The sequence below is a fragment of the Pollicipes pollicipes genome, unplaced genomic scaffold (genome assembly GCF_011947565.3).
Source record: "Pollicipes pollicipes isolate AB1234 unplaced genomic scaffold, Ppol_2.1 Scaffold_5724;HRSCAF=6776_pilon_pilon_pilon, whole genome shotgun sequence".
Classification (NCBI taxonomy): domain Eukaryota; kingdom Metazoa; phylum Arthropoda; class Thecostraca; order Pollicipedomorpha; family Pollicipedidae; genus Pollicipes; species Pollicipes pollicipes.
In genome coordinates, this window is record NW_023596746.1 from 30,736,066 (window position 1) to 30,758,596 (window position 22,531).

Sequence of the window (22,531 nt, forward strand, 5' to 3'; positions counted from 1 at the left end):
CCCTTTTGTTGAACAGGATCTCTGCGTTGAGCATTAGATCAGGTGATCGACATTTTTACGTCACTGCATTGAGCAGGAAGCTCTCGGTTTTGTTAAGAAAGATTTACGGGTCTTGTTTCTACCATTATTTCTGCTACTGGTTTTGCTGCCGACTAGATGCCTGTGCCAATGGCATCTCTTAACGCACGGGATGGCTGCGGTAGAGTGTGTGTTTCGCTGCATCTTTCCTACATTTAAACAAATATTACAGGAAGCATCATAAACAGAACTCAAAAGTGAGATGGATGACGCAGCCAATACTCAGGCCAGAAACTTATGACCAGGTACCAGTGGACTTTGCGGGTTGGGTAAACCCATCAACATCCATGTAAAATGGGGAGCGGGCTGGGTTAGGTACATCTTTTGGTAAAAATGCGGGTAGGGGAACGGGTATGTAATCGTCAGGCCTTAGTGGCATGTCAGGTGTCAGGTGTCAGGTGACATGTCAGGTGGATACTCCAAAAATGGCATGCAGGGATACTGCTTCACTTGCTTTAGTCATAATTAGCTTCATTCTCACTAGGTTTACAATTAACAAAGCAAGAGAGTAATCTCGGGTGCGAATTTTCTTAAAACTCCTTAATAATTTAGAACAAAAATGCTTAAAAATGCAAATGGCTGAATCACGGTTGAGCACAGCTAATTAGGCATGGGTATCGTGTGGGAATGGGCACACAGCTGGCGAGTAAATTGGGTAAAGGAAATTCCGCCCGTGAAGGCCTCTACAAGACACTATGTACCGAGTTTCACGGTGGTCAGCATCGACATGCCCCATCCCCTCCTCCTCCCCGCCTTCCCTTGTAATCGCCAGCAGAGCCTCCGTAAGCCCACACCTTGCAATGGAACGACTTGCAATTGACCTTGAACGACGCGGCCCGCAAGCTGGCAGATTAACGGTCCTGCAGCTCGGATCTCAGCCGCTGTAATGGTTCGCACCGTCTCGGTAAAGGCCTGCCGCCTCGCGCAGTTGATCCCAACTGCGTCGCGTTCGCCAGCAGCCCGACCATTGAGTTGAGGCAGGTGGACGGGAGGGTCCGGGGAGGAGAGCCTCGGAAGACGGGGAGGGGGCGGCATGTCAGAGGAAGGGAAGAGAGAATGGCGCAGGAGAGGGGGAGGTTGGGGAGAATTACCAGTGGTCTATGCCCGCTCCCAGCTCCGCGCTCCCGTCCGCCCCCGTCTTCGGTTGCGTAAGTGCTGCCGGTGGCCGCCCGTGCGCTCGTGATCAGAATATTTGATTAGAAAGTGAAACATGGGTCTGATAGCGCGATGACGAAAAGCAGGGTTGGTTGCCTCAGCATGTGCTGACATCTAGCACTCGAACAGGAACTCCTGCCGCGGTATGCGCTTGTGTTTCCGACACAGCAGGCTTGTGTGACGTCAGCGAACAAAATGGCATGGACTGGCACACATCATCAAAGGTCAGTTCCGCCAACATTAAGAAGATTAAGTCGAAAAAGTATTATTCTTTGGTTATAGCCGTACAAAGCTGCGGCGTCTACTCTTAATGAATGAGGCATTATTGTTTCGCAAGAAGCTCGCTCCGTGCACTTTATTTTTGTGAGAGGTTTTGGCTTCAACATGGCGGAAAAAGTCCAGTGCCATAAAGCTGGACCATTGTTTCACTAGAACCAACAGGTGAAGTGTGTCACATGTAACTTACTTGCTACCGTCGAATCCTACGTCGGACCCGTGTATAGTGAGCACGCCGACACGAGCGTAGGCCTTCGCAACGCGACGGTTCCTCTCGAACACAATGATCTTGGCCCAGATTTCATCGTCGATCGAGTCCCATTTTGAGAGGACCTCCCTGATATGGTCCTGGAACAGAGGCAACACATCAGTACGGGGCAACTCCAACGGAGTGAAACGGTGCTGTACCAGTCACTGCGCCAGCGTCAACACGTGTGCAGGCGTCCGAGCCGGTGGGAAGAGGCATCCAAAGAAATAGAGAGAGAGGCGTAGAGAGTAAGATAATGGAAGAAAGACAGGATAGAGGGGCAAGAGAGAAAGGAGAGAGACGAACAGGGAGAGGAACGGAGAGAGAGAGAGGGAGAGAGGGAAAGAAAGAGAGACAGAGAGAGACAGGGAGAGGGAAAAAGAGAGGGAGAGAGAAAGAGAGAGAGAAAGAGGGACAGACGGAGAGAGAGAGAGAGAGAGAGAGAGAGAGAGAGAGAGAGAGAGAGAGAGAGAGAGAGAGAGAGAGAGAGAGAGAGAGAGAGAGAGAGAGAGAGAGAGAGAGAGAGAGAGAGAGAGAGAGAGAGAGAGAGAGAGAGAGAGAGAGAGAGAGAGAGAGAGAGAGAGAGAGAGAGAGAGAGAGAGAGAGAGAGAGAGAGAGAGAGAGAGAGAGAGAAGGAGAGGTAGAGATAGAGAGAGAGGGAGAGGTAGAGAGAGGGAGGGAGAGTGAGAGAGTGAGAGCGCGATTTGAAACGACAACCGACAACCTATAAAGTCAGCGAAGCCTGAGTGCAGCCGGCAGATGAGAGACGCGCTCGTCCTGGATTTGACCTGGATCTCCGTCGCCGCAGGTGATTGGCCCACAATCGCCGCCGTTTCAAACTCGTGCCGCCGATACCGCGCGGCGTTGTCGCCTCGTGCGCCGCGAGATGCCGACCACACACGCCCCGCCGCCGCCGCCGTTCCATGGGAGACTGCAGTGCCGCAGGGGAAAGCATCGGAGAGACTGTGTGCGCGCGTTTGCCGGTAGTCGTGTTTATGGCGAACTTGACAGAGGGCTGGTGACACGATTTCATAGCGACGCGATCGAAAGTGTTTTCGGGCCGTGATAGCCGGAAGCGATACCGTACAATGAAAGCTGTTTTGGGTCAGCAGAGTGCGTTTCACCTGCGCAGGTTAAGTACAGGCTCAGTGGAGTGCTAACTCGCAAAAGGTCTCATCATGAGCCGCGTTAAAGCAAATGGGCCAGTCAGATCACAAACCGACGTAGTCCTTAGATCTTCCGGCTAAAAAAATGATCACAGGATGATCTTTCAACAAACATACAGAAAGTTGCGTAAAGTCTATCGACAATAGTTCAAAAGACCATGTGATTTCAGATGTTGGTTTTTAAAAATTTGGTTCAGACGAGGGAAAAAAGCTGCTGAAAAATTTGTAAGGTCGGGTTGAATGCAAAATATTATAGCTCTTAAATACGCCCCAAAGAGAGCCAAAAATTAGATAACAGACAACGATTTGACCACCTGAAGTCAAGTGAATCTCCAAGCTGAACAGCTTTTATACGCTCAACTTATTACTTCACAGGCAGCGTTTTGGTGTCATAGCTTATGACACTATGAGATTTCTTCAGTTGCATGGGCTATCCTGTCATAACGAAACAATAACTCATAAGCCCAGAAATTTATCGCTCAACTTGTTATTGTTAATATCACCCGAACTGGCATTTGGTGCAAGTCATGGTGGAATGATCACATGAACCCCACTGGTGTGAATAGGTTATCATGCTTCGTGCAGTGGGCCCGTTTTCATAACTGTACCACCTGTGATAACCAGATCACATGCAAACGATTAACACAATCTTTACCGAGATCAAACAGCTCCGCAACCACGACGTCATTCCCGCGAGGGGCCACAAATCCCACGAGATACGACGGCCGTCCGAGTAATGAGCCGACTCCAGACGCCATCAGCACACCAGACAGCCGCCCGGCCAGACATGGCCTGTCCTCCAGACCAGCGGCCAGCGGCAGCCAACCGCCCGGCCAGACATGGTCTGTCCTCCAGACCAACGGCCAAGGACAGCCGGCTGCCCGGCCAGACATGGCCTGTCCTTCAGACCAGCGGCCAACGGCAGCCAGCCGCTCGACCAGACATGACCCGCCCTCCAAACCAGCGGCCAAGGACAACCGGCTGCTTGGTCAGACATGGCCTGTCCTCAGACCAGCGGCCAACGGATGTGACGTCACGACCCCTGGTCGGAGCCGAGAATCCGCAGCTCAGGGTCGGAGACCCAGACAGAGGCCAGCCGGCAGTCTGATGCTGAACGCGTACGCAGCGCCCGCGCCGACCGACGCCGGCCCTGATAAACAGCCCGTATCAGGCGAGATCGCGGCGGCGGCGGCCTGCTTCATGCTGCTCAGCTACGGAGCCAGGTGACCTGACACCACCCGCATTCGCACCGCAGCGTCCGGGCCGACAGGCCGGGCCGCGCGCCGCGTCCTCCTGTCTGCCAGCCCCGCGCGCCCGCCGTGAGACGGCCGGCGTATCGCACCATTATCGCCGCACGACGCCGGCGCTCGCGCCCGCGCCGCCGCCGCCGACAGGCCGGGCGCGACCCCGAGACCCGGCGTTGCATCACGCCGCGCCGCAATATCGCTCAGGGGTCAGCGGCGCGGCCTGTCGTCCGATCGGCCGTCGGATCGCGGCCGCGCGCGCCGATGCGGCGCCCCGCCGCGCGCTGACCTGGTTCGCCGCGCGACGCGGAGCACGCCGCTCCGGCGACAATGTCCGGCAATTAGGCGCGAGGTAAACACGCGGGCCGCCGCCAACGGCGCGCCGGCGCGCGTGCTTTGTTGTCCACCTCGCTGCACGCTGGCGCGCCTGCAGAGCTGTCGGGGCCTTGGTGGACTGCAGACCGCAGGGCCGCCGGCCGCCGAGCCGCGGGCGGGTCGGTCCAGCCCGCAGCCGGCCGTTAACAGGAACCGGGTCAAGGCGCGCGCGCCGCCGCCGCCGCCGCCGACAGCTGGCCGTGGACGCCTAGCCGCGCCGCCACAGACCGACGCCGCGGACCGACACATCAGAGAGGCGTCGGGGGAGGGGAGGGGGCACGGCCGCAGGGCGCCCAACGACACGGGCTCAGATGAGTACGGACCCGTGCGATCTAAAGAACGAGTTGTGGGATGACCGGTGTTATCTGTGCGACAGCTGGAAAGTGGCAACTCGCAAACGCCGTCTCCGTCTCTCTGGCTTTCTTCAGTGGCGGCGTCGCCGAGGGGTGGGGGTGCGTCCGTAAATAAGCTCGAAATTCAGCATTACACTTTAAGCGCTGCCATGAGGAAGCAATTCCGAAATCGCCGACCCCACTCCTCCCCTGACACTCTCTTTCCAGCTCCCTCCAACCGCGCGCCGGCGGCGACACCTTTGCCTTGATGTGTTGCAAGTGGTCCGACATGACGCCGTGCTATCAGCGATCACGCGAGCCGGCCATCCTGCCACCCAGCATGCATCTACGTAGCATTAAATTGCAATGCTTGGCAGTTCTAAGAGATTTCACGGTCGGGAGACAATGCGCTATTATAGTCATGAACAATGATCTTCATTTACATGCGTCGTACTAATCACTCCGACAGCGGTATCTTTGCACTCCCGTTGTAATTACTACTGACCTTGCAACAGCATGGTAATTACGAAGATGGGCTATGAGGAAGCATGCCAAGTCATGAGTCCGTGTTAAATATAGTGCACGAAAGTATTTGGGACTATTCCGGTATCCTTGCATGTGCCTCGTGCATGTTATCATGACAAACAGAAGAAAAACGCGATTGTTTCTTTGTGTACTTGACGAAAACAGGAAAGACGCCATATTTGGAACATTCATTCCCAGACGGATTACTGCCAACACACCACAGTTCAGTACCCTATCAATGGAAAGTAGGTGCCTCTCTGTTCTGTTCTGAAACTCATGTCATTGTCTTCAGCTCCAAACCTAATCCATACACAAGCGCTATTGTTTGTTAGCCGAATCCTCCGTGTATTCAAATTTCGTGAGGGATGTGTTCTTGGAAGCCAGAGACAGTACAGCGACGGCGAGAGACGTCCTGGGCACCTCCGCTGCGTTCCAAGCGGGGTCGATGCGGGGAGGCGCCGCGGGTGGGCCGTCTGCACAATGTCGGGGCTGACGGCCCCCGCGGTCCGGCCCTGACCAGGCTGGCCGTCGCTATCTGCTGACCCCGCGGCCAGTCCTGATTGCGCTGATTGCTGCTGTCTGCTGACATCAGAGCCGGCCGGTACAGGGACTGACCGTCTGTCTCCTGGTCCACAGCTGTACGGGCTGATCCCCTCCACCTCATCACCTCACAGGTAGCCCTAACTGTACAGGACTGATCCCCTCCGCCTCATCACCTCACAGCCAGACCTAACTACGAGAGTTATCACGGCCGGACCTCACTGAAGCCGCACGTCCGAGACCGAGTCTGGCAAAGTGTGTGGTTTAATCACCTTGTCTTGCATCTAACAGCTTATACACCTCGGTATCAGCAGGCACACGCTGTTTGGAATTGACTTGATGAAGTAGCATTGGTCCTTTAGACCTTCTCGCGTAAGTTCATCGAGCGATTTGCTCGCAATCATCTCCAGGGTCCCAAGATAAATTGATTCCACTCTCTGACCTTCAAACAGTGTCCCGCAGTCGTAATGAACTTCGAACTGCATTGGGTCATACCTTGCTATGCAAACGATTAGGTGGGCCCATTCATGACGATGACCGTTCGTCAAAATCTTGATGGGGGTCATGATTAATAATTTGATGATTGGACCGCCTCTGGTGGCGGCGATGGTAAATGATGCGCCTGAATACACGCGACGGTTCCGACCTCTGCGGGAACTTGACTATGACAGTTCAGTCAGAGTCAGGACCTCAAAGATTTGATAAAACGGTCGCATGGCCGGCAGTCGAGGAAAGACTCGAAATGGACGGCGAAATCCCACCTGCCATTGAAAGAAACCCAAATGCTTAGCGCTTCGCCAGCCTGCGGGCCTGAGCGTACAGCGTTTCTTGATGAACGTGAAGGGATCATCTGGCTCACATTACAACACCTATGATAGGCATCTGTAGGATTGCTCCAGCCGGTTGCGTTGTCAACCCCTCCGGTTCACCATCACCAGCACAGCTCGCCCGCGGCTCGGACATCAAGGAGCGCGGAGTCATGCCAGCCTAGCAGGAACAGGGGCTGCTGGGAACGGGAAATGTGAATGCCCACGTAAATGACAAGGCTGTATGTCATCTAAATTGCCAGTTATGTGACACGCCGGCTGCTAATGGAAGGGATTCAGTCTTAGGTGCCAGTTCTCTGACTGCGAACAGAGTGCCATGAGTTTTGCTTTTGGTGAAAGGGCGATTCCTCAATGTACCAACGTGCGGGCGCAAAGCAGGGGCGAATGCTTGCGATACTTAACGCAGGGTTTTAAATGAGTCATCTCAGCACATGCCTTTCCCTTTAAGGCCAATACTCCCAAACCCCGACGATAAAGCATATTATGATCTGGATTGCACCAATCGCCAGCCGCGGCAAGTCCAACCAGCATCGTGAACGGCTACGGCTGACTCGTCGACAGCCTTTTCCACGATTAAATCCCCGGAACGCGCGGCGAGAGCTGCCGCGCGGTCCGCACCGTTAGCGCGAGCGCGCGCCTGGCCGCCGGCGCGCCGCAGCGCAAGGTTAATCGGCCAGCAAGCCGCCCAGATGAAAGTGAAACTGCGCCACCGGCGCCGCGCCGCGCCGTTGTTCGGCCGAGCGGCCCACTCGGCGCAGATGGCGGCTCCGATGCCGGGCCGATCCGGGTCGGGCCGCGCCCGCCTTTGCGTCGTGCCGCGTGGTGTCCAGGAGGAGGGGCGGAGCGTGTACCTGCAGCGCGCTCGACCGCCGGTCATCGAGCGCAATTCGCCCGGCGCGCGGCGCAGGTTTCACAAGCGTCCGCTGGCTGATCTCGTGACCGGCGCGCAGCATGGCTGGCCATGAGGCTGATTCGGCCTCTAATGGAGCCTGGAGGGCCACCCACATCAGTCCCCCTCCCTCTCACTCCCACCGCCCGCCCTCATAGTCACGCACTGGATGGGCGCCGGAGGGAGAGGAGGGGGGGGGGGGGGGGGGCGCTGGCGGAGCGCGTTCGGCTGGCGACCCGGGCGAAACTGGCCTGACAGGGCTGGCGACGTCACCAGGGCCTCGGCGCGAGCTTAGAGTCGACGGAGGCGGCCGGCGGAGGCAGCCAGCGAAGGCAGCCGAGGGAAGCAGGCAGCCAGGCCGGCTAGGATCGGCTGAGCCAGTCCGAGGCCGATCAGCTCTGTCCGCTCTTCACTCGCTCTGAGCTTTCAGACGGACCGACAGGGACAGTACTGCATTGTGGCGCGGCGCAATGAGCTGCATAATCCAAGTCTGTTCCCGACACCGGGCGTTTTGGAAACCGACGTCAGTGGTTGAAATATCAGGAGTCAAACCTACGCTGATGGCTGGAATATCAGGAGTCAAACGGACGCCGATGGCTGAAATATCAGAGGTCAAACCGACACCGATAGCTGGAATATTTGGAGTCAAGCCGATACTCGGATAAGCATCTTGATAATAGACATTCAAATGTTTAACCAACGTAAACAACATTTGGAGCACACCGTCACCATATCTGTGAGGACATACAGATAGGACATAGGACACAGGATAGGATAGGACATAGGACACTGTCACAATATCTGTGAGGACAATGCGGTACTTACTCTAGCAGTAACAGACTGAAGACACGTGCCTTGCATGTTTACATCGTAATCGAGCCCTCATCTAAATATCGTGAGCTACTGGAAATGACGTGCATACTTACACTGTGCAGTTTATCCTTCTTGTACCAGACGTCGTCCTCCTCCTCCTGATAGGCGGCTTCGAGGTTCAGGTCGTCCCGCGACCGACTCAGGATGCGGCGACGGCTCACCATCTCGTTGGATGCGTTTCTGAAAAAGACCGTATGGCTTAGCCGACGTGGCAGTGGGTGTAGATGGCGCCGGCCATCGTGTCTCGCCTGTCGCTCAAGGGGGAGGGACGCTTGTTGGCCAGGCTGTGCCGCGTGAGCACATTTGCCGCCGCTGTTAAATGAGCGACGCCGGGGTTCAAATAGTTGTAACCACCACATTCTTCCTTACGATTTCTGGGCTTTAGGAGTTGGCTGCCGAGGTTGCGTCGGGATGACTCGCTGTTATGAGCTACTCAAGTGAGAACCGAGGCTAGAATGCTGGACCCAGGAGCTATTAGGAAACATGATTTGCCTGGGAGACATATGTCGGCGGCTGCCGAGGGAGACAAAGGCAGGCTGCCGTAAACGTTTGGAAATGGCTGGTCGGAGGGAAACTATTGTAAAACGGTCACGTCATGTCCCTACCCAGCCGTTGCCAAATCACGACGCGCCGATACCACTGTTACGCCGGTTAAAAGGGAAAGCTCGTCTGGTCACGTGCCCCTTAGCCGACGCTGTTTATCGTACACCTTTTGAAACGCGCCACGGGAGTGAGGTCGGTTCACCGCCAAACAACACGAACGATTCGTGATATCAAGCTCGTCTTGTCGCATGTCAGCTAACCCGTTCAGCAAAACACCGCGGCTCAAATTAGTCCAGCTTCCAGCCAAGGCCAGCGCTCAGCAGAGCACGCACCCTGACTGGTCAGCGCCAACAGGCCGCCCAAACCTGCCACGCGGCAGCGCCGGACCCCAGCCGCTGACGAGAGCGGCTGCAGCGGCGCGGCCAGTTTTTACCCGGCCCAGCGTCACGCCACGGAGAAAGTACAGCCGGTCCTGGCTAAGACACCGCCGCCGCTCCAGTTCATTAAACAAGCTAGCCGGGCTGAAAAACCGGCGCCACCAGAGGCCGCCCCCGGCGCCGCTCTCAAACCGATGGCTGCTGTCCAGAGCTGACGTCGGTCGTTTGATGAAGGGGGAAGTAATACACCACACGCGCGCGCAGCTTCGGCGCAGGCTAGCTTACTGAAAATCCCAAATATGGCACGCGGCATGACGCAACTAACTGAGGGCTGTTTGGAATATAGCGGACTCAAGCGCTAACGGGCGTGAAGTGTTGAAGCGTTGGCTTGCATTGAATGCCATGAACGTTTTTGTACGGACCGCTCAAAGCTTGGCGAAGGCACTGAACGGATGCCACCGTCGCCTGACCGTGACGTTACTTCCGCCTGCGGAACGGCGAGCGATAGCAATCCGCAAGCATTCCAAGCGAGTTTTGCTATGATTCACGTGCCGACCGTGAAACACGCAACGGGCCGAGGCTTCAGGGAAATCGTTCGCTGTCAGTGGCGTATCCGTTTTTGTCTAATCGAGCGGCCCAGCTGCAGACCCAGTCCACAATGGACGGGTGTCCTTCAAGCCCGAGGTATGCAACACTCGCTCTGCGGTTGGGCCACACTGACCCAGATGTCCGGTTGGTGGCGTTGCCAGATACTAATAACGATCCGCTTAGCGCGGAATGTCTTTGATAAGTGGATCGAGGGCGTGACAGGTGAGAACTCTCGCCTGGTATGCATTACGTCACTGCAGGGAACCACGAGCGCAGACGTAGTGAGTGCTGTTTGAGTGGTAGCTGTATTATAGCTGGTGCTTGACGGGCGCACGAGCGGACGGCATTTCATGACGCGGCAGCTTTGCGGCGCGTGCGAGTTTTGACGTTGAAGGGCCACTCGCTCATGTCGATAAGATCTTGTGGGAACGTAGAAGCAAGCTGTATTCTGTCAAGTTGATGCGTTGAAACGAAAAGGACACGTGGACAAGACATGCGTGTCATGTGACAACTTTCCACATAAGATGTGCTGAACTGGTTTACAATGTTCCAGAACATGACATTGAGGCAGGTTGTTGACGACAAGCCGCATCATGCGGAAGTAACAAAAAATTGTGAACACAAATCACATTTTGAAGTGTTTGCAATCCTAACACATTCAACGTACCCGTGCAAGCTCGCACAAACACAGCTGACAGAGCGTTTTAGCCGAGCCTGTTGTTATTCAGAAAGGCAGATACTATCATCTGATAGAAACATTATATAATGGTAGGTGAGCCGCCTGCCATTACGCTAAATTACATTCCCGACTAAACCTATCTCAGCATAATAACACAGCGGGCACTGCAACGTCCTCGTGGCGTGCTGAACAAAGGCACTTCCATTCAGTCACATGGTGACCACTGATCATTTGGAGCCAATTAATGGCACGCTGATTGATTGTGAGGCCTTGAGAACCACTTTCAGGCCGGCGACCAATCAGCGACTGGCGGCCCTGTGACGTCACCAGGGACCGCGCCCTGTCACAAGGGGCTGCGCTGGCTGCCCGGAGCCGACAGGTCCCCTCCAACTGACGCCAACACCCGCTGGAGGCATTTCTGTTGGATGGCGACGCCTGGTCGGGTTTTCCATTGTATTTCTATTCCCGATGTCATTCCATTTCAGATGGAACAGAATGGCACTTCCGTCTTTTAGAGGGGGTGTTCTAAATTTGAGGATATTGAAGCAGATATCCGATATGACGGAATAAGTTAACATATGACTATTGATATACTTTTAAATAAAAAAGGCTGTCCTGGACAACACAATCACTCTAGTTAGCAAATACGCTCCTTATTATGTCACTGTTTGGGTCATGGATCGTTTGTATGATACCATTCACTTGTCGTGCTTCAATCACCCGAGAGGTGGCCCGCGGCGGTGCTGAGTGTGTGCTAAACCAAATATAAGATGCTCGTGTGCCGGCCCTTTTCGGGACGTTTGTGCTTATTTATGAGTGAGTTTAAGATTTTTACGCGAATTTGCATGCTCAGGTATAGCGCTGTTCTTAAGGTATTTGATTACAAGTCTTATTTCCGTAACAGCTAGGAGGAATGTACAACTTCTTATATTGCGCAGCACAAAACGTTGTTCATGTTAGCATATTGCTTAGCTTGCACAACATTGGGTAGGAGCTAATTGACGGCCATTGCATCTGGAAGTCGTTCTTATGCACGACAGATATGAACGAGTTAACAATTATATTTTTATTGACCCGGAACTCCACATGGCCAGTGGAAAAGTAGAATTTCAGCAACGTTGTTATGGTGGTATGAATGTTTGGGTAGCCTTTAAATGGCCTGCAAATCTTCTTGGGCTTGTAGCTCAGAAACTAGAAAGTTTTGGATCCTTAGAAGAGCAGGGCTGTAAACTGCATCGAACTGTTCTTAAGATTGGCTATTTCAGTTAAAAATCCCATACAAATTTGGAACACTCCCTTTAAAGAGGCATTTACAGCTGCAACTACTCACGACCCCTTTGATGGCCCTGGGCAAGCCCCCCCCCCCCCCCCCTTCCCGAGTGTCTGCGACGCGGTGTGTACATGTCGGCGAGACATGCAGGATTGGGTTTGTGATCAGCCGACCCGAAGTGGCGTCTAATCATTAGTCAATAACCCGGAGCCCTTGACGCAGCATTTACAACTCCAATTGGTGTGCCTTCGGCGCCACGACCCCTTGCTCCACGCCTCGGTTTCATTCGGCGCTACTGAGCCTGTTCCAGTTGGCATGGCCTCATCACGTGCGGCGCGGCGCGGCCTGAGAGACGCCGGCATGCAGACGGGGGGGGGGGGGGGGGGAGGGGCGGGGAACGGGCGTGGATCATTTTCGTCATCGGTAAAAATACCGGTCCAAGGTCGCCCGGCCAGTTAACGCTGTCGATAACTGTTCGGACCGAAGGCTAACCGGCCAGCCTGCGCGCTGCCAGCACGACGCGGGCTGGAGGGCGGCTCCGCTCAGGCGGAACGGTTCGCCCCTGCCCGTGGGACAAACCTAGCGCAAAAGCTGTCGCGCGCGGAACGGTCCTGCTGACACAGAACAGCGGACCGTTCTCGCTCCCCCCCCCCCCCCCCCCCGCGAACTCATCACCGAGCGGGACCAAGATAACATGCACAGCGGAGGTTCAATGCCGTCATTCCTGTGGTGGGTCGACCTCCCTCGTCGTCAGCGCAGAGACCGTTGCCACGCGCAGTGTCTACAAAGCGCATTTAACTTTGAGTTCATATCAGCCTGACCCAAATACCCAGGCATTGTTCTGCATCGATCGGTTTTGATACGCTTGGGCCTGTGCATAACTTACGTTACGCATTTTTGGCACTTTTTTCAACCGGGCTCCTTTCCTGCTCACTGCTAAGGATGAGAGAAAGCTACCTCCTCCCAGCAAACTTGTTAAAATGTTTGTTACAATTTCGTCATGAAGCTATCCGAGTCTTGTTCGCGTGCTACGCTTCGGTTACGCTTGACCAAGACCCTCCCCCCCCCCCCCCCATTGCGTGTAGAGATGTATAAACGGGCCCAGAAATACTGTATGATCAGTTTAGGTATCAGCATTATTTGCCATTGTCTCTTTATCTATGCAATATATCAACTCCATAGTTTGTCTTTTCTTGGCAGATCAGTATATTTTAAGTGACATCCGGCCATCCTATGCCATATGCATCAGTGCATATTGAGGTGAATGCTGAATGCTGTAACCGTTATGCAGCTCAGTTATGGCAAGTTCCCCAAACAGACGAGGGATTAAACACAAGGGATGTGCGCGAACAGGCACACAAGTAGGTAGACATTAGACGGCCATAAAACCCACACAGACTTTTCAAACGAAGTCAATTTATTTCACACCAGGATTTCTAGTATTCTGAAGGTGTCTTGAAAATATTTTGAAAACTACTGTCAACGAAGGAACTGTTGACGTGTTAAAACACTTCTCTAGCATATAGTTATATCTACTTGCGACATACCTTGAACTAGATGTAGGAGGACTTGGAAATGTATTTCGGTGGTATTTTGAAGCATTATGTGGTAACCACAGCGTGTACTTTTCGGAGACAAAATTAAACATATGAAAGCCCTACTGCATCACAGAAACATGATTTAAAAACGATGGGCTAAGAGCTATACCAACAACGTTATTAGCTGCAACATTATAATGAATTGCCTTCAACACTGGCAACGGGAAGAATTAAAGCACCTTTGAAAAACAAAAATACAGGATACAAAATTAGCCAAATGCCACAAAGACTTGCATACTTTTGTAAAAACCTTGTGCATTCGTCATCGACCTTTCCTTGCAAGACAGAAGGTTGGACAATGGAGACGATTATCGGCATTAAGCTTACATATTAGTCTCGTTTTTAACATGCAAGCAATAAAGCCGTAAGCAAACTGCTAACCTTGTGACGAATGACACAACAACTTTGACAAATGGAGGACGCAAATTATGAAATCCACACGACGTTACTGCTTACTTTTGTTGTGCTCGATCTGGCTGGAAAGCTGCTTAAAAAACAATATGAAGCCTATTGCCAGCAAGAAGCAAGCTATAATCGTGAGCATGTAAGGTCGAGCACACTGATTGTTCGTTTTCTTAACCGTTATGTGCGGCAGTTTCTTTCACTTCAGAATAGAGGATGGTTGATTACAACAAGCGATGGCTTTTGCTGTGCCCGTTGGTCCTTGTGAGCCCAAATTTACTCAAATGATCCACACAAAAAAAAACAGTGACGGCGGCCACCATCGCTTGCTATCTAACTTCATGGTCAAGATGACGAGGCAGCTTTATCTGACGCTACCCTCCTGAATAATGCAACGTGCTTAAGTATGCAAGAATTGCCAGCTCCACAGTGCAAGGCGCAGCGCAGAGCATTGCATGCATGTTGCAATCAGCACCTCAATAATGCGCATTACATTCCATGATCTCAGATAAGGTATTGGAACTATAACGCTGCACTATGAAGGCATCAATGGCGTATTACATGTCATATTACGGTTTTCAGAAATTTCAAACATAACTCACGGTGTTAGACTATATTACTCTAATATATTTAAAATCACTGCAATGCGAGCCGCAAGGTAATACAGCATCCTCCCACGTGTTTGCCTGGTACTAGGCCTTCACGGTCCGCGCGGCACAAGCAGGGTACCGCTCACTTCCCCACCCGCACACCTGGAGGGTATTGCGTGTTCCCCGGCACAGCTAGTGCCCACGTCTCACCAGAGCCACCAGAACTTCTCTCATATCCTCGCCCGCACAGCCAGCGAGTCTCTCCTGGCTCCCCGGTGCGGTCGGCGCGTGTCCCCCCTCACGTTTGCCAACGCGGCCGGCACGTCTCCCATGTTTCCGCCAGCGCGGTCGGCGCGTCTCCCATGTCTCCGCCAGCGCGGTCGGCGCGTCTCCCATGTATCCGCCTGCGCGGTCGGTGCGTCTCCCATGTCTCCGCCAGCGCGGTCGGCGCGTCTCCCATGTCTCCGCCAGCGCGGTCGGCGCGTCTCCCATGTATCCGCCTGCGCGGTCGGCGCGTCTCCCATGTATCCGCCTGCGCGGTCGGCACATCTCCCATGTCTCCGCCAGCGCGGTCGGCGCGTCTCCCACGTCTTCGCCAGCGCGGTCGGCACGTCTCCCATGTCTCCGCCAGCGCAACCAGAGCTCATCGGCTGTCTCCCGGCGGTTGCCTCCGCGCGTGGGCCAGGTCGGACCGCCGGCAGAACAATGAATGAGACGCGCATTGTCTTCGATATTGTGCTGGCCGAGAGCTGGAGAGTGGCAGCGAACCCAGTGCGCGTGTGCGAAGCGGACTTCGCCATCAGCTCGTTTCGCCTCCAAACGTGCCGTGCCAGTCCTAGTCTTGCGGTTTTGGGTTGGATCGCGGATTAGGGCACATATGCGTTGGTTCGCAAAAAGGGTCGGCGTTTTGTGCCCTATAGGGTCTTTGGAATCAAAAGTTGAAAGGGCTTACACGAAATAGGCCGCTCCGAAGAAAATGAGGTCAGAGGAATAGCGAATTGTCAAGTTAAAATGGTACCGACGTGTTAATGATTCAGTCAACCTGTAATACAAGATTGGTTCTGAATTTAGCGTTAGTAACCCTTCTGGCCAAACAAAGTCATCACCGAAGTGACAACCTCGATTGTGATAGCCACACCAGCGGAAGCATTTAAGCGGTCGCGGTGACAACGAGGGGCCTCAGGGTCACGACGGCTCAAAAGACATCCACACACCGAATTCGAGGGCAATTTCGACAGTTAGGCATCGTTTTCACCCTCTAATGCTGCTGGAGAGCCATTGACCTCAGCTGATTAAGGCATTGACCCAATTGCGGTGGGGCGGGCGGCGGTAGACCCTGGTTCGTCCGCGCCGGTGTGGCGAAACTCGCTTCGGAGGGACCTCGAGATCCCTCCCCTCCCCCCCCCCCCGCCGGGACGCGACAATCGAACGGATCATCGGTACGCGGCGTCGCGCCGTCGAGCATCTCGTCCTCAGACACGCCGCCTCTCGACAGCTCCAGCGAGGCTCGGCGGCCGGCGAGGCGAGGCGCCCGGCGAGGCGCAGCGAGGCGAGGCGAGGCGCCCGGCGATCGCCTCCGCCCGCCTCGCGCGCGCGGCGGCCGACTCGAGCCGGCGACAGATGTTTCCCGGCGGCTGGAGAGATCGCGGTCGGTGTCGGCGCGGTGTGGGCGAGCCGGCGCTCTGCTCGGAGGCTGCCTGAGCCGCCTCGAGAGAGTCGAGAGGCGTCATTTACGGCAGCCGTGTTCTGACGAACAGCGGACAGAATGCAGGCCAGAGGAAAGTGAAATGGCATTAGAGCTCCGTCTCTGTCCTAGCAGGACGAGGGGCGTTGCCGTCTTCATCCTCATCGAGCGGCGTTGTGCAACTTATGCTATTCCGTATTCATGCGAGAAAGCTGTAGCGTGCATGACGTGGAGGCAAAAAGGCGGCTGCTGGCTGGCATGTGAAGGTGCCATTCGTTCGCGACAGGGCAGGTCCAGACCTTGCGCAAAATTTGCCAGTTGTTTCGGTGTACGCCCATGATTTCAAGCTGCGTCACTGTATGCAAATTACCGCACAACCTGGAAGATACGCCGCGCAACGAGATCACTAAATGGGCCACCAGTTCATCTCAAACGAATTCGGACCACGGGAACAGTACGCAGCGTGCCCAAAGCGCCAACAGAACACGTCAAACACAAGGTAGGAATCAGTAACTCGACAATTCACAACTCGTCAGCAGCCACTTGCCAACGGAGAGGGGTTACGCGGACGACTCAACTGACCTCTTGGAGTTTCCCGGACGGTGTATGGGCAGGAAGTCGTAAGTTTTATCCTCACGCGCCTCTGACCCTCTCTGTCCGCCGCGAGGACGTCCCGAGTACGGGTCCTCTATCTCTTCATACGGCGGATGGGGGCGCGGGTTTCTGTACGCCATGGCTGCGGCGCCAGCTGCGAGGAGCGTCCAGCTCCTCAGGTTACACAGGCCCTCGGACGGGCGCGCTCGTGACCGGGTCACCGGTCACGGCTGGGTCACGCACGGACACCAGGTCAGGTCGTCGTCACGGCCCAAGACGTGGACGCTCTCGGACCAGTCACTGCTGCTGCCGCTCAGCGCCACCACCAGTCACTGTCCCGCCGTACGCCGCAGGCCTTCGCCGCTCACCGGCTCTGCAGCGGCGCGCTCCGCTCGCCGTGCTGCGGGGGCGCACACTGCGACGAGCGGCGCTGGCGGCGCGGCTGGGCTGACCGCTCACCGCCGGCGGCCGGCCAAGGCTGACGACCGGGCCAGCCGGCCACACCTAGCGCCGTAACCCGGCCGGTCGGCGCCCGCGGCCGGTCGACCCGCCGTCTCGAGGTCGCGCCCGCGCCCCTGCCGCGGCCAGGTCCCGACGGACGGCCGAGGTGCGCGCCTGCGGTCGCGACGTGACCTGAGCACTAACGTGACCCGGCCGGTCAGAGACACGCGGCTGAACGCTGTCCCGACTCCGTTCGTCCACCGCACGACTGTCCACGGCCGTTTTCACACAAGTCCTGATCGGGTTCGACGTATACGCTTTTCCCAGCGGAGTCCGCTTTCTAACCATCCGACGGGCGTTATGTTCGCGACCACGGGCGCACCATAAGAGCCAGCACAGCCCTGAATTTTTAACCATCGCGCACTTTACAACTAACGACCGTACAACGTTATGCTGTCGGTCAAAAGCCATGCAGTCCTCATCCTCATCCTCATCCTCATCAGCCGCCAAATTAAGATTTGCCAAATATTTGCCGCCGGCCTCTTTCTTGTCGGGTGTCTGGCGGCCGGCACGCCAGCTTCCAAATCTGTCGAGCGACAGTTTGGCCGGCGCGAGCCATCTGGCCCTAGCGCAGCGGCGCTTCCCACCCTCAGTAGGCGGCCGGCGGCCCGGCCCGGCGACGGCATCAGGGGAAAAAGCTGCCGACAGACGCGACCAGGACCGCTCTCGCCAGCCAACGCCATGCGTGTCAACAAGGCACTGGAACAGCGTGGATCCTTCTAAAAATGGCAGCCGGGTTCCGGAGTTGGCACAACATTGGACTCCTCGTTATGGAAGCAAGGTGATATAGATGCCCAGGTAATATACCAGTTGCACATGGAAGTGGACGTGGTCCGCCACCTGGCCCCGCTTCCGTTGACGTGTTTGGTCAAGATCAGAAGACTAATGGTCGCAAGCGTGCAATCGGCGCATTATCGCATTAACCCAGCGTAAAAACGCGATTTGGAAGTATCCAAAGGGACCACTCTGGCTTTTCCGGGGCCCGCTCTGTAGAAAGCCGGTAGCGATGGTCTGATTGGTTTCACGGCAGGCCCCTTTTTGCGGCGCTGGTTTTTGAGCGCAAGAAGCAATCGTGGGCACTGAAGATTCCCACGCCATGGCCTAATGTGGCACCGGCGCTGTAACCAGCGCGGTATTGCAAGCACCACAACAAGCACGCAATCGCGTGCTTGTCTGGATCATGTGCTGCGGCGGGGTGTTGCAACCACTTCAATAAACTCCCATGCGCAGGCGCGCCGCACTGGTGGGCCTGTCTGATCCGTGGGATTCTCGAAGTCGGTGGTTTAGATTGTGACGCGTGATAGCAAATCACATTGGTTTCTGCATCCATGTCACGAGTAGGCTCTCCGATGATCTTGTTGGACGTGACGCCGAGTCACGGTTCATTCCTGCAATCCGCTAGATAACTTGTTATCACTTTCATGCACCACCGCGCCATGCCAGCACTGTAGTTTTATTTCGCGGGAGCATCTGGGAACAGCTGCGTTTGATTGTGTACGTGTTGCGTATATAGAGCGTCCACTTTTAAGGTCTAGATCATGTGCTCCGTTTAAGTAGGCCACGTGGTAAGGATATTTATCGGCAGTGAAGCAAGCAAGACCTCAAATGTAGCTGTTGTAGTTGGCGTGTTTTATAATATACACAGCGTCTGGCCAGGGTAATGAAGTTTCTAATAAAGCATGCACGAGCGCGATCGGAAATTGGCCTCTGAGTTTTACTGCTTAGTTGCATATGTATAATTGAACTGAACTGAAATGCAATGACCAGTTAATTTCTCCGGTAAAATCTTGGATGTTTTCCATGCCTTTGTGTTCAAGATTGTGGTTTTACCACTCATAAGCGGGCGGTGTTCCCTCCTTACGAACATCGTGCATGCGTCTTTAGAGGTGACATGTGAATTTTTGGACATTTTGCATTTTATCTGAAAGGGTCAATTACTTACCAAGCTAGACCACTGAGCTATAGCATCGTTTTCCGGGTTTGTACGTTTGTACTTACGAAATATTTGTCATTAACGCACCGACATTCACTAGGAATCTTCGAGGTCAAAGCGAGACCTGGTAAAGTCTTGAAGTTCGCCTCAAATTACGTCCGTACCGCTTGGCCATTATCAAACATCACTGGCACGTGTCATTGATGACGTCGGGGTCATTCCAAGTCAACGATGCTGCAGGTGAAGTTATGCGATGCGTCTAAGTTTCGGAGTGTATATTTTGTAGTTCCAGAATGATCGCTGCATATTGACATCGCGACATTTCATATGTATGCACGGCATCCGTAATAGCTTCTTAATGGTTGGAAAACATCGTACCGCAGCATATATATATATATATATATATATATATATATATATATATATATATATATATATATATATATTCAAGTATAATGCTACAGGCGTCCATCACTACTCGTGCGTCCTTTGACGACCCTGTCGATGTGCACATCGCAACCCAAGCCCGATGTTTTATTAGCCGTTCCGTTCGTCACTAGCTTTGTTTACTTGTTCAGTCGTGGCGACCTTCAGTGAGCATTTAAACGGGTGTTCGGGGTGGAACTGGGGTGGTGCGCGCGTGCATGGGCACATCGCCCCGAGATACAGCTCTGGACGTTCCCACCACGTAATCCAGCCACCGCAACAAACACCTAAAGAACCACGCCATTGGAAATCAAGACTGGCCCCCCGGCGCGGAGCGATTATTCAGCGAAGCCGAAAGTGGTACTAATAGTTCACTGTTGCCGACTGCGCCGGTCGGTGAAGTTCATGTGTCAGGGGCGACACGCGCAGAGGGTGGCCCACAGGCGCCCCGGAGCGCCATCCATCACAGACCAGCCGGCGGGCACGCGGAGAGCAGCGGCAGCGGCCACCGCACGGTGCGCCGAGCGACCTGCTGCTATCAGCAGCGCCGACAGTGCGTTAACAGATAAACGCTTTTTTTTTTTGCCTCTGAGCCATCGCTTCATGGAACGGTTCCTCCTGTGAACTTGGCTGAATCCGATCGAATTCCAGTGTGGTTACCCCCGTCACAGGCATTAGCGATTCTAATCGGCCTTATTAGGACCGCGGTTAACCTAATTCTTAGAGCCCTGCGAGGTCCTGCCTTGTTATTCATTTCAGTGTCGCGAATCGTGATCGAGCTTGATTAAACTCGGCGTAATGCCCTTGCTGTTGTCATGCCTCACCCCCGCCTGCTGTGGCTGTGTTTAATCCGTAACTTATGGTCAGCCCGCCCACCATACCCCGTGCTACGCCCATCATTCACCGCGGTCCTGCCCCCTGCCGATGTCCTCTCACCGGTCCGCGTCCTGTCCGTGTCTTCTTACCTGTCTGCGCCCTGTCCAAGCCCTCTCGTCGGTCTGCGCCCCGCTGATGTCCTCTCACCGATATGCAGCCTGCCGATGTCTTCTCACCAGTCCGCCTCTGCCGCTGTCCTCTCACCGGTCCGCCCCTGCCGCTGTCCTCTCACCGGTCCGCGTCCTGTCCATGTCTTCTTACCTGTCTGCGCCTTGTCCACGCCCTCTCGTCGGTCTGCGCCCTGCTGATGTCCTCTCACCTGTCCGCCCCCTGCCGATGTCTTCTCACCAGTCCGCCTCTGCCGCTGTCCTCTCACCGGTCCGCCCCTGCCGCTGTCCTCTCACCGGTCTTCGCCCTGCCTATGTCCTCTCACCTGTCCGCCCCCTACCGCTGTCCTCTCACCGGTCTGCGCCCTGCCGATGTACTCTCATAAATACGCCCCCTGCCGCTGTCCTCTCACCGGTCTACCCCTGCCGCTGTCCTCTCACCTGTCCGCCCCCTGCCGATGTCCTCTCATCGGTCTGCCCTCTGCCGATGTCCTCTCACCGGTCTGCCCCCTGCCGCTGTCCTCTCACCGGTCTGCCCTCTGCCGATGTCCTCTCACCGGTCTGCCCCCTGCCGCTGTCCTCTCACCGGTCTGCCCCCTGCCGATGTCCTCTCACCTGTCCGCCCCCTGCCGATGTCCTCTCACCGGTCTGCCCCTGCCCCCCGCCCAGTCAGACACAGGAGCGGCGCCGTGCTTCCCGCCAGGCCGGAAGCGCGGCCCGTGACATGCAGGTCGTCGCACGCGCCGTCGGTGCAGTACGGCTTCCGGCTTCTCACCAGTCGCGCTGCCTGGCTAGCCATCATATCCTGTCATTATACAGCGCCGCACTCTGCCGGCGATCGGCAAGGACAGCGGAACCATTAGGAAGGACCTCATTTAGGCGGCATGCCTGGACCGTGAAGCCTTGCATTGCGCTTAAGGGCGCTTAAGCGGGTTTCATTCCGCGGCGTGTCGTAAAATTGCCCTTTTTATGCTCACGCTAATGAAGACCAGTTACCCAGCATTGCTACAGCTAGAGCGGGGTAAAGGTAAGCGAAAGCGGCTCTTGCCACCATGAGCTGAAGTTGTTTGTGCGCCCCGAACGAGCCAACAGCTTCCGAAACAGACCATAACTAGACGCGGCGTGACGCGGCTCACACGTTTAGCCGCGTCCTGGCCACCTGACTTCAGCGAGATGGCGCCAGCGCTGCATGCAAAGCCGCGCTGTGCTCTCCCGCGCGGTCCCCTCGCTGCTGCCCAGTGAGCCCAGTGGAAGGCTTGCACGCGAAGAAAGCAAGAGTTTCTAGAAGACGGCCGCAGCTGCAGGCGGGGCAGTGGTCCGCATCAGGCCGGCGCTGGCACGCCGTCTCGCCGCTTTCGCTGCAGGAAGTGCCGGCCGACTGCACGTGCACACGGCGGCCGTTGTGCACGCATGACCCGCCGGTTTGACGGGATGGCGGTGCGAGCGCCCGGCAGCCGAGGTGCTCAAAATACAACGGCTGGTACGCTGGGAGATGTGCTCGCGTTGATCACGACCTAACTGGATCAAACGTGCTGAGGAGTTCAAACAGGTACAACGTAGCACAGCAATGCCAACGACCCACGCATACCTTGTGATGTCGCACGCTGTAATAAACTGCGCAATAAATCAGCGCGCCAGCAATGCCTCTGGCTCAAGCTCTGGCCCGGCCAGGTATGCGAGTATGAAGGCATGTACTGGCCTGGCTTAAGCTTGGAACCTGCCGGGTATGCCGGTGTGAAGAAACACGATGGACTAATTTGTGGTTTTGTCCCTACAATTTAATGTCCCATTGTGTTGGCCTTCAGTCAGCCCCTTGAGGTGGCTGCTGTGGAAAAG

General features: G+C 55.2%; 1 protein-coding gene across 4 annotated transcripts in view; it reads right to left on the reverse strand.

The window, feature by feature from the left end:
* Positions 1-22,531, reverse strand: part of LOC119102625 (uncharacterized) — a 49,348-nt gene that overhangs the window by 14,919 nt on the left and 11,898 nt on the right. For 3 of the 4 annotated variants that reach the window (XM_037226072.1, XM_037226069.1, XM_037226070.1), the window contains exons 1-3: positions 16,841-17,257; positions 8,581-8,707; positions 1,700-1,857 (exon numbers count right to left, since the gene is read on the reverse strand). In XM_037226072.1, the coding sequence (XP_037081967.1) occupies positions 1,700-1,857; positions 8,581-8,707; positions 16,841-16,992 (437 nt within the window). In that variant the 5' untranslated portion in view covers positions 16,993-17,257. Of the gene's footprint in view, positions 1-1,699; positions 1,858-8,580; positions 8,708-16,840; positions 17,258-22,531 lie in introns of those variants that run through there. The other variant, XM_037226073.1, reaches the window with a different exon arrangement.